At 32.8% G+C, this 12,793-nt stretch overlaps 1 protein-coding gene across 1 annotated transcript; it reads left to right on the forward strand.

Moving 5' to 3' along the window:
• The first annotated feature begins 2,979 nt into the window (after positions 1-2,979).
• On the forward strand, positions 2,980-11,855 carry LOC108320020 (CBS domain-containing protein CBSCBSPB3). Its single transcript, XM_017551364.2, has 14 exons — positions 2,980-3,254; positions 3,577-3,745; positions 3,825-3,957; positions 7,442-7,612; positions 8,881-8,956; positions 9,061-9,180; positions 9,681-9,747; positions 9,886-9,991; positions 10,069-10,127; positions 10,500-10,606; positions 10,693-10,805; positions 10,989-11,068; positions 11,159-11,248; positions 11,326-11,855. The coding sequence occupies exons 1-14, from the start codon at positions 3,130-3,132 to the stop codon at positions 11,497-11,499; spliced, it is 1,590 nt and encodes a 529-aa protein (XP_017406853.1). The 5' UTR covers positions 2,980-3,129; the 3' UTR covers positions 11,500-11,855.
• Positions 11,856-12,793: the final 938 nt, after the last annotated feature.

The raw sequence follows: 12,793 nt of genomic DNA on the forward strand, positions 1-12,793 counted from the left end.
TAAATATAAAATAAGGAGGTGAGTTTATACTTTTAAAACTGAGAATAAGATTATCAAACTCATGCATGACTCACCTAATTAGCTGTACTTACAACTAATGTGTCTTAAGTTAAAGATATACATACATACATATATATGAAGGTTGCAGTACACAATAATTAATTATAATATAATAAAAATGTGAAAATGTTAAACCTTTTACTTTTGAACTAAAACTAATAAAGTTCCCATAGATTACAAAAGTGCTTAATTTGAACTGTTATTTCAATATTTTTCTCACCAAATTGGTTTATTTCAATTGCACGAAAGCAATGTTTGTTTAGAAAAGTTCAAAATGTCACTGAAGGTTTATGTTTGGTTTCACTATGAAAAATGAAATATTTTTAAAGTAGTTTCAATTTGAACACAATCATGTTTCATTTTTTAATTAATTTGAGTGAAACCCAAAGTGAACGTAACATTCTTTTATAGACTTCAAAAGGAAATATGTGCTTTCATTGGGCACTTCAAATTTACTTAATTGGAGAAACTCATTATGAAGTGAAACATCTCCTCATTCATGCCTTTTGTTATTCTTTGGAATAAAATCTAATTTCTCCTAAAAAAACTCATTTCAAAATGAGCCTATCCCTATTTCAGAGAGATAGTTTGTAGCAAATATGAGATTATTACTTTTGCTAAAAATTATGCATTAATTCCATCAAAATTTTCAACCTTTCATCCTAATTTCACCTTCTAAATATTTTAAAAGAGAAAAACCTGAAAAAGAAATAATATCAATGAGATATGAGTATAATTTATTTTTAATCCAAATCATACATATTGATTTCTAACAGTTTTTATTAAATTAACATCAATATTTTTTATTTGTATTATGGTTCACATAACAAAACAGGCTTGTCTGAATCATTAATTAATAAAACTTTTGATATAAAGATTATGTTGCATTCATTTAAAACAAATCAAACTTAACAAATCTTTTAAGGAAAGATAATGAAAAAAAAAACAGAATACTATTGAGATACAACATAAAAATTAACATCCTATTCAACCCAAAATCTTAAAATAATAATAGATGTTTTTAATTATGTTATAATTAAATTTATTGTTTTACTAAAACCTAAACTCAACCTTAAATCTCTATAAATTGAAAACTTGTGAATCGATGAAAAGACATGTTTTGAATTATTTTATTGAAAAGATTAAGAAAATTGTGATGGTGTGATCCAGTGAATCTCGATTTGTAAAACCCAAAACTAATGTACAGTGTATGCAAAAACATGATCTCAATGTTTGCAGATGCATGCATGGGTTGTTGCCGTTTGTCTCACTCTAATTTCTTTTTATCCTTTTCCTCGTTTTCTACCTTAAATTTGACAAAAACTTTTATTCTCTGTCGTGTCTACGCATAACGTGAATCTCCATTATTCGCATAATGCATAACCATATTCAAAGGACTAGTTAATTTAGAATCATCTCCTGATAAATAATAAATAAATAAGATATTTATAATATTTACAATGTTTTGATTTTAAATTTAAAATGATTTTTATATAATTTATTTATATTCGTTCGTAGCGAACTAAACCCATATGCAAATTAAATTAAAAATATACAATGTCCAAAATTAAATAACAATTTGCAAACTTAAAGACTCAAATATTCTTCTCAACCATGTAAGCACATTATATCAAACGCTCCACGACAATCCATGTCACTTACATACCAAAAGGGAATAATGTATTTTTTGTGTCTTAATGTGTTTTTCGTTGATGCAATTATAATTTATTAATATGGATATAAATGGGTTTTGTTGTGTCGTGTTGGGAAAGTATTTTTAAAATTTTGTATTTTCCTAAAAGTTTGTAATGCTATCTATTTAATATGTTTTCAAAATAATTATTTTTAATACTTTATAAAATATATTAATTTTTTAATATATTAAATTTAGTATATTTTAAAAATTATAATAAATGAAAAACAATTGAAAATAATCTAACACAATCATAATCTAATAAAATTTTATTACTGTTTTTATCACACTTAATAATTTTATATAGTTTAATAAACGAGATCAAATGCAATTTAAACATTTTTTTTCTCTTATTACTTCCAAGATATATTTTAAAACAAAATCATGAATAAAATTTTAAAACGAACCATACTATCTCACTTTGAATTTTCATCAGAATTTATTGAATGACTCAAATAATATTAATATACGTTGAAATAATAAAATCGTATTTAAAAAAATATTAAGAAAAAGTCTCAATCCTACACCAAAGTCAAACATAAACTAAAATATTGTGGTTACTTTACACAGAAGACACATTTATTTCTATACTCTGAAAAGAAAGAGCTTTCATCTAAGTAACATAATCATCACTTGACAAAAACACATACTTAATAATACAAGCAAAAACACAATTATTCTCCACATTCAATTCCCACTGTCGAGTAAAAAAATGTCAGGTATTTTTAACGTTTTATCTATGAAAACTTGTAACGAGACACAAGTTATGGTAGAAAATTGAATGTACACCTACTCAAGGGAACATAAACATGGAAGGTAGTTACACAAATAAACTTCACCAGACTTTTCAACAAATCAATATTTTATTTTCAAATTCATCATGGTTAAGCTTTTTTTTCTTTTTTTTTTTTCTAGTTTCAGATGAATTTAATTTTGGACATTACAATTTTATTAATCTTTTATCTTATTTATTCTTAAAAAAACGCTTAGAAAGCTGAAAAAAAAACTGTCTTTAATCTTGATTTCTACGTGAATTTATTGAATATAATAGAAACATTATTAAAATTAAAAAAGTGTTTTCTAAGAAAAGACCTTCTTTTCCTTAAAAATGAAAACTAGAGACAAGTGGACACATCCAAACCACAAATCCAACTTAAAATTTGTTCTATTTTTACAGTAAAAACAAAATCCAAATGATGTCCTTTTATTCACTTATTTACATTTATTGGTTTTTTTACTAAGAAAAATAGCATTTTTCAGCGAAGGAAGAGGAGAAGAAAGGTTGCAGAAACGGAGAGGGAAACAGGGGCGGTGGTGACAGAGGGAGAAGGAGAAGGAGAAGAAGAAGAACCCTAACGTAACCTCTGTCTCCGAAAATGAGTGGCCACATAATGAGAAGAAACAGTGGCCCTCATAAACGCGCTCCCTCGTTGTCCAAGAAGATCGAAAACGGAAACTTTAGCGAGCCTCCCAGCAAAGCTTCTTCTCCGCCACCACAAGAGTAACTTCTTTTACTTTTCTTCAATATTCTTTGATTTCATCATTTCGTCATCTGCTATTCGAATTGGTTTATGATTTTCTCTTTTCAACGCTGAACCGATCCGTGTCAATCCAGCTAAGCCGTTTTATTTATTTTAGAGATGATAGATTTGGGTTTTGTAGCTACGTTTGTCTGTTTAAAGTATGATTTCCCCTGACAAGATGCGGTGACTTGAAAAAAAGATGAAAACTTTTTAAGGGGCGTGTAGGTGGGTTGTCGTTGAATTGAATGAGTGTTTTGGTTTAATTGTGGGTATTTGTACTAATTGGATTAAATTGTGTAGGTTTGATGGGGGAGAAAGGACAGTTAAGAAGCTTCGGCTATTGAAAGCCCTCACTATATCTGAAGGGACCACGGTTTTTGAAGCGTGCCGGAGAATGGCGGCTCGGCGTGTGGATGCTGTTTTGCTGACTGATTCCAATGCTTTGCTATCTGGAATCATGACTGACAAGGTTTCTGTTTCTGCTTTTTGTTGTTTTTTTGTTGGAGTGTGTGATTGCGAAGTCTCACAAGTTTTTGTCTTGTGCTCAGGACATTGCTACAAGAGTTATAGCTGAGGGTTTACGGCCTGAGCAGACTATGGTTTCAAAAGTAATGACTAGGAGTCCGATATTTGTGACATCTGATTCGCTAGCCTTAGAAGCTCTTCAGAAGATGGTCCAAGGTTTGTGTCATCTACTGTTAATGCCAGTGTTACTATTGAATTTTTGGCATTTCTAAACTTGGTTGTTTGGGCTCATTCCTCAAGAAAATGGATGATACAATGGCAATTGTTTTTCTGCTGATCCCGGTTACTTTAAATACATTTTGTGGAACACTTTTTCTGCGGCTGTTTGGTATGTCTGAAGAAGTCTGGTTACGTTGGAGCTAGGATGCACTGCTTTATTCAACCATGATACGAGCTAACCAAATAATAGATCAGTTGTTTTGAATTTATATTGCAATTACTATGCTATTGAACAAGAATGATGCGTGATTAAAGGATTTGTGACTTGTGACAATGTTCGCAGAAAATTATAAGTAGATATAGTGATTTCCTTACTGCAACTAGAAGTTGTCTTTAATTTATATTAGGGATATTACTATATTCTCTTGGTATTATTAGTTAGCCAACTGTGCTGTCATGAAGTTGGTTGGTATGTTTGTTACATGATGGGTTGCACCAGAATCCAGATACCACTGGTAACTAGTAGCCACTATGAAGATGACTGTCCGATGCCATAATTGGCAGTGTAGGCTGAGTTTACTGCCTGTAAAAGGTAAAGTTCTGATTGACTTGAGAAGAATCTGGAGACAGGCAGAGAAATGACCTGGGCCACTGTAATGAATATGAACCAGACCAGTTCTCCGTCGACCACTAAGAAGGTCCCAACTCCGGACCATGTCAGTGGTGTATTCTTACCACCATTTCATGAGGGTGCTGGCAATCGGTTAGGCCATGACCAAGTAGGTGGATGAAGATTTGCATTCCTGTGACAACAGACGTTGGTGTCAGGACTTATCTTACATTGAATTGAGGAATGGTCACAGGAGTGACCTTTGTGGCTGTGTGAGCAACCATTACAGCCATCGTGGTCTCTGCATGAAGCACAAGAGAATAGTGGATCATTGAATGGTTTTCTTATGCTTGATCTTGTGGGTACCCACCGATCTTAATATTGGGGCTTGGGAATGACCTGTGCAAGATAGTCTTTCTTGAGTTTCTCTAGTTTCAGTTCATGCAAAAGAAACATGGGTTCAACTTCAAGAATATCACATGGTTCTGCATGATATTGAATGATTGCAGCAAGAACACTATACTCTTCTGGTAGACCTTAAAAAATGGCTTCAAGAGGTCACAGGCTGGCACTGTCATCAATAAAAAGAAGCACTGTACCACATCAGCAATGGCTTGGATGTGAGCCAAATACTTATACTCCACCATGGTACAAGATCTCCCTTGGTGATAGATTTCAGTGCAGAATGAAGTTGGTTGGATCTAGCATTCATTTGTGAGTGGGAGAATTTATGAATTTTATCTTGTACCTGTCATGAATGAACACAGTGAACAACTCTCAGATAGAGTCAATAGTAGCCAGGTGAAGAGCAATGAATCTTGCAGTTCCCAACGTGAATACACTAGGTTGACAACATCAATATCCAACTTTTGTTTGGTAAGATAGTAGGAAGGAATTGTAGGATTTACAAGGAATCGATAAAGCTTGTAACCATGTATATTTCCCTCAATTCGTTGTTGCTAGGAGCATTTCTTGTGTATATTAAGCTTGAGGCTGATCTGGTGTGTGAAAGTAGCAGAAGGACATGTTTCAGGATTACGAATTGTTCCATGTGGGGAACCATGGCTGGATTAAGAGTTAGAAGCACATGATTCCATGCTAGAAAGTGAGCAGAAAGAGAAAACAAGAGAAGAGAAGGATTGAGGCAAATGCTGAAAATGGTTAACTTATTCATTGCTAACTGAATAGTGGAAAGTATACATTTATAGGCTACTGACTGTTAATTCAGCAGTGAGTTACAGTCAGTCACAATGGACAGATCAGTTACAATGTAACTGACAGGCTAACTAATAATTTCAAGAGAATGCACAAACATCTCTAATGATTTAGATGGTTCAAGAAGGGATGCACTTCTTTAGCACCTTTATCTCCATACAGGACATATCCTGGAAAAGATACTCTTCTCTATGGGTTCATGTTTGCTGTTCTGTGCACCGTGTATCACTTCATTAGTCCCTACAAAGTTTGATCACCAAATTAGTCCCCCAAAGATTCTTTTCATCACTACTTTAGTCCATTATAAGGAAAAATATAGTGACATGTTAGATTTTGTAGGGACTAATAAATATATTGAAAAATTAAGAAGGACTAATTTGATGACAAAATATTTGGAGGACTAATATGGGCATTTTAAATCATCGAGGGACTAATTTGGGGACTGGTGTAATTTTTGGAGGATCACATGGAGGGTTTTATCATGTTTTTTGTCACTTCTTGTAGGAGCCACGTCTTCTCTTTCCTATAAAAATGTCTAGTTCATTTCAAGTTTCTTTTCCTGGGAAAATAGCTTTATATAGTGAAATAAAAATATTATAATAATTTGACATCCCATCACTTGGACCTTTGTTTTTAGAGACATATTTGAGAGATAGATCTTCTATTATTATTGTTGTTGAACCATTTATGACTTGAGCTCAATCCTATGATCTTAGGAATGTTCCTTTCTTCTTTTACCTTACATAAGACTGAAAATATGAGAAAAAGAGCTTGAGATATTGATTATCTCTCAGCTGATCTTTGTTATTTATAGAAGAAAACTACATGAAGAATAAGTAGGTAACTAAAGCTAGTAAGTAAACAACTCTTAGGTACAACATATAGCAATTTTTCTATACAATTACTAACTACCTATATTAAATACCTATTCCAACAGCTCATAGGTACAACATATCATACTTTCCAATACAACTGGTAATTACCTACATTAAATACCCTATTCTAACAACTACTATATTAAATACCTATTCTGACAACTACCTATATCAAATACCTATTCTAACAAATACCTATATTTAATACCTATTCTAACAACCTTCATAGTGGCATATCTGATATCCATAGAATATGGGGATTAGTGATAATCTTGTCTCCTTACAGTATTGGCTATTTACACTTTTCAATTAGATGGATCAAAAGCTAATTAGTTTTCCATTTTCTGATTCTATATACTTCCCTCAGTTTTCTTGGTTCTAAATCATTTGGACTTAGTGATTTTGTTAATGCACATTGTAGATTTTGACTTTCATAATTTTTTTATTACATGTACTGTCTTGAATTCTTTTTTTCAGCTTTATCCCCTTTAGATTGGCTTTCTCTTCTTATGTTGCATTACGTTGTCTTCCTCCAAACCCAACAAATGTGTCTGATTTGCAACAAAACTTGTACATTTTTTTTCCTTTTTGCATTCAGGGCCATATTAGTTTCTTCTTTGCTATGGAGCACTTCTTTCCCCGTTGCTATTTATCTGGTTGATACCTGATGATGACTTGGTCATATCTTTCTATCATCTATCTGTTTAAATTTTGTACTAATTTTGACAGTCTTTAAAGTAATCCATTAAATGAGATATGATTTATTCATTTTAACTGATAGGTAAATTCAGGCACCTCCCTGTTGTGGAAAATGGTGAAGTCATTGCCATACTGGATATCGCCAGATGTCTTTATGATGCAATAGTCAGGATGGAGAAGGCTGCCGAGCAGAGCAGTGTCATTGCTGCTGCTGTTGAAGGGGTGGAGCGCCACCGGGGTAGCACTGCATCTGGTTGGTTAACAATTATCTTTACATCCACTTCCGTGCATATGTTTATACTGCATCTGCCATCCTTGAGTTCAGAAGTTTTATGTTCTTTTAACATGAAATCTATTATTTGGCATATTAGCTGAAACGACTGTTTGAGCGAACAAATATTGTAGACTTTTATCGTTGTGACTAAAATTAGACACGGGATTAGATAGTTTGTAGAAAAAGATATGAAGTGAATTACTAAATGAGTGAAATAAGTGCTCTATGGTTGTTGCTATCTGTTAACTTTTTTTTTCTTTTCTTGGAGGATATTTTATTTTAACTCCTTGTATATATTAATTTTTATTGATCAAACCATTAAATATTTTGATATTAACTCAATGTTCAGGCACATCAAATTTTAGATCAATAAGCATTTGTAGTTATGTAATCTTGTAGTCAGCATTAATGATTGGATCTATAAAATGTAATATGTACTAAGAGTTGTTGAGGACAGTGGCACTACCAAGATTTACTTTTCGAGGAACTCGATCTATCCTTATATTTATAAAGAAGTATGTCATTTTAAGAAACTCACATGACTTGTATGTTTTAATCTTGACCTTTCATTATAATATTTAATGGTCAATATTTATTCATTTCTCACTCATAAAAAGGTTCTTCTCACTATATATATATATATATATATATATATATATATATATATATATATATATATATATATATATATAATCATATTGTAAATGTTATATTTTACCTACTCTTTAACTGGATATTGTGTTTTTCTTATATATGCTATTAGCAATTTTAGTTTCTATTCATAGTTATGCGCACTATAGTTTGTCTTATCCTCTTGCTCTCTGATTCTTCTGTTTATTTATTTATCCTCCTTTATTTCTCAATTTCTTTCACATCATAATCAAATAGTCATATTAATAATAAAAAAATTAACTTTAGAAGGAGTTGGCAAAATGTGGTGTCTATCTGTGAGAAGACTTTTTTATTTATTTTTTCTGATCTGTGAAATGTGTTCTTAGTAACTATATTTGGATGTGATACTTTAGTGGTTGACTTTTAAGGGTTTCATTGTTGGTATTAAGCTAAGTAGACGAATGGGGAACCAAACTGATGAGTGATTACCATGTGTTTTTGAGTTCTCTGTTGTTAGCTTCTCGTAGTCCTAGCTTTATCCTTATGTAAGTGTTTGAATTGGCCATATTTGAATATTTCTTCTTCATTTTGTAATGATGCTAATTTTCTGTTTTAATTGCTACAATATTTACCAGCTAGTGCTTTGGTAGAGACATTGAGGGAGCGCATGTTCAAACCGTCCCTGTCAACTCTAATGAATGAAAATACAAAGTAATTTTCACATTATATTTTCTTGTTTTTTTATATATTGCTGCTAGATGATAGCGTAAATGGATAAAATTGTTTTACAAAGTTCTGTAGCTTTATGTTTCTAGGGTTGCTATAGCATCACCTGCTGATCCCGTCTATGTAGCTGCAAAGAAGATGCAGGAATTGCGCGTTAATTCAGCTGTTATTGTGTCTCTGTCAGGAACCAAGATTCAGGGGATACTCACGTAAGATCTTTTACTAAGACTTTATTCACATTTTGAAGTCGACGTTATGGAATAATTTACACAATTGCCTGTTTTCATATAGAAGAACTTTAAATTTAGGGCTATAAAATATATTGTTATCTGGTAGGATCCTGGCATTTTATTACAGAAAATAGGAAAAACGGAGGATAAAAACACTTTAGAACTTCTCAAGGATCTGCAACCCTCTCCTCTTGCTGAGGCCCCAAAACCGTAGTCAATTCTTGCCCATCTCACCATATCCCTCCTTTATTCTTTTTCACTTTCGTGCATAACCTTCTAACAAGTAGGAATCCCCTTGCTTGATTTCTCTCTCAATCTTGCCACATGGACGGGAGGTAATGCGGTTGCCCTATGTGGATTTTCCAACCACTCCTACTTCCCACCTTATCTGCCTCAATCCTCTAATACTAATTGGATCCTTCCTAATTTGCACCTTAACCATTGTAATATGCTAAACGTTCTCTGTGTATCTCATGTAGTTCAAAGGACATACTAATGCGTGTTGTGGCTCAAAATATTTCTCCTCAGTTGACTCTAGTGGAAAAGGTTTCTATTTCATTCTATTATTTGTTGACATAAGTGGAAAAGGAGGGTTATTTTGAGAGGAATATTCTTTTGTTTAGTTCTGACTTTTGCTAGATATTCAGAACTGAGTAGATTTTCTTCTTTCCCTTTCTCACTTAGGTAATGACTCCAAATCCAGATTGTGCATCGGTAGATACAACAATATTGGATGCACTGCATATGATGCATGATGGGAAATTCTTACATCTTCCTGTGATAGACAAAGGTGATCTTTACTTTTCTAACTTTGTAGCAGTCTATTAATTCTGACCTTGTGCTGACTATTTATTCTTATTGCTGCAGATGGATATGTTGTTGCTTGTATGGATGTTTTGCAGATAACACATGCAGCAATTTCGATGGTAAAATTCATGTTTCTGATTGATTATTCTTCTGTGAGGTGTTCATTCATATGCATTTGTGTGTATGTGTGTAGGTTATGTATTTATATTTTCCATCTGTTTTGGAGATTCCCATTCATCATATTTGATTATTATCTCCTTAAGTAACATAATGTTGTACCCAGGTAATCTTGTTTAGATTTAGTTCTGTTGTTCTGGTTAGAATTCCTAATCATAATACTTTTTATATCTATCTGGTGGGGTGTGCTCCTTTAGTATTGTTGAAAGTCTATCATATTGTGTAGTAAAATTCATGTATTTTTTTTTGCATTAACAGTTGATACTGTTATACAGATACCAATTTCTGATTACTAAAATGTACTTTGTTTGTAGGTTGAGAGTAGCTCTGGAGCTGTTAATGATATGGAAAATACAATTATGCAAAAGTTTTGGGACTCAGCTCTTAATCTAGAGCCACCAGAAGATTCCGATACTCATAGGTAGTCTGGTTGTGTAGATGTTTACACAAAAGGTTTGTGTTTGTTCTGAACCATGAATTGACGACCTATTTGATGTTCTATTGCAGTGAAATTTCTGGGGTAGATACAGCAAAATCTGGAAGCCAATCTGTTGGTTATGCAAATTCATTTGCCTTCAAATTAGAGGATCTCAGTGGTCGCGTGCATCGATTCAACTGTGGTGAGTTGACTGCTTTGGTAAAATATTGATGCTTTTAAGAGTTCCTTTTTTTCCCGTCTTTGATGCCAGACGCAAACATAGTGCACACTTTTATCTGAACCCCGGCCATGTAATCTTTATCATCTTGCCTACCTCTCTGATTCTTATGAGAATTTACAATGAATGTGTTGCTTTTTTCTTTAGGTACTGAACGTCTAGATGAGCTAGTTTCTACAGTCATGCAGAGAGTTGATGTTAATGATGGAGAACGCCCTACAATTTTGGTGTGTTTCATGCTCCTAAATTTCTTCTGCCTTTTTGTGAGAGTATGATGTGTGTTCATTATCATGCTGACTTTTTCCTCCTTTTTATAGTACGAGGACGATGAAGGTGATAAGATTGTTCTTGTAACTGATAGTGATCTTGCTACGGCTGTCAGCTGTGCTAGGTCTGCAGGAGTGAAGGTGAAGATATCTGCTTCTTCTAGCTTTTTCATTGACATATCAATTTGCTTCTAATATAAAGCCTCTTTGTATTTCAGGCTTTGAAGTTGCATTTGGATTTTGGCAGTTTAATAAAAGCAAGAAGTCCAAATCCTTGTACAGCTACTATACAGAAAACCAGTGTTATTTCTGTAAGCTCCATTACATTTGCAAGTGCACTTGCTATAGCAAGCGTTGGCATGTTAGTCTACTTAAGGCACTCCAAACATTGAGATGTATTGCTTGTTTAGGGGGACAAAAAAAGCAATAATCGCTCTGTACGAGTTCAAGAGCACTTATTGCCTTTTAAAGGCTCATTACAATTAAGGGAATCTAAATCTTGGATACTGAAATAGGCCAATGATTTGAGGTTCGTAATCTTGAGTCTTTTTGTTTTCGGGCTAGTCCCCCGTGGTGAAACCAAGGTGATTAGTTAACATAGCCACTTGTATTTTTTGTCTCTGATGTAATTGCAAGCATCAACTCCTCGTCCTTCGTTCTGGGAATATATACGTATAGGTAATGTCTTGGCATAATTGATGTCAAAGACGTTCTTTTTTTGCATCAATATAAATAGCATTTCAAATGAGTTATTTATCTTAATTTTTTATAGAATTATTACAGAACATATTTAAATATTTTGCATAATTTATTTTAATGCTAAAGTTGATAAAGTGAGTGTTTAATTTTATTTTACCACCTTAATAATTGACCCCATATTAATATTTAAAACATTTTTAATTAATGTTTCTCATTCAAAGTATAATACTTGTGTAATATCGATGTTTTTAATACTATGCAACCTATATGAACAACATCAGAGATTATGCAATGATTTCCTGTGAATTCAGATAATACTTGCAACGAACTTCCCGTTTCATCATCATGAAATATCTGCTAACACCTTCCTGGTTCTACCATGATGTTTGCTCGGTCTGGTTTGTGGAATACTCCAAGCCTAAGGGGGGTTAAATTCATTTTTCCCTGCCAAAGTATCACCAAGTTTCTGATATTTTGTTGCGAAATTTTTGTTACTGCTTGTTGTGCTCAACGGGGAATTTCTTTAATGCTCTAATTAATTTAAAGATTTTTTAGTTAGTTCACGAATTGTTTCTCAAATTTAATTTGTATAATTATGTACGTTCTTAGGGAAGGCAAAGCCAGCGTTTATCATAGCTTTTACAATTATTTCATATAAACGTGTTAGACAGTACAGTAAATTGATTAAGAGCAGATTTAACCATTTTGTGATTCAAACCTTTCTGCCAGACGATAATTGCAGACTTCATGCGTTATTTATTCCACCAGCTCAAAATGTATTACTTTGAAAGTAAATAGGAATTACTGTTATCCTTTCCTAAATAATAATATTAATAATGTGTAATCTTATCAGTACAGATGAGAATGTCACAGGATACAGAACTATATATTGAAATGATTATATTTTGTTGCCATCTCTTGTGACCGTTACAATGTAAAGGGACCATGTCGTGCCATCTGTATCTGAAACTCTTCCTTGTCCATTGC

The sequence above is a fragment of the Vigna angularis genome, chromosome 1, assembly GCF_016808095.1.
Source record: "Vigna angularis cultivar LongXiaoDou No.4 chromosome 1, ASM1680809v1, whole genome shotgun sequence".
NCBI classification, from domain to species: domain Eukaryota; kingdom Viridiplantae; phylum Streptophyta; class Magnoliopsida; order Fabales; family Fabaceae; genus Vigna; species Vigna angularis.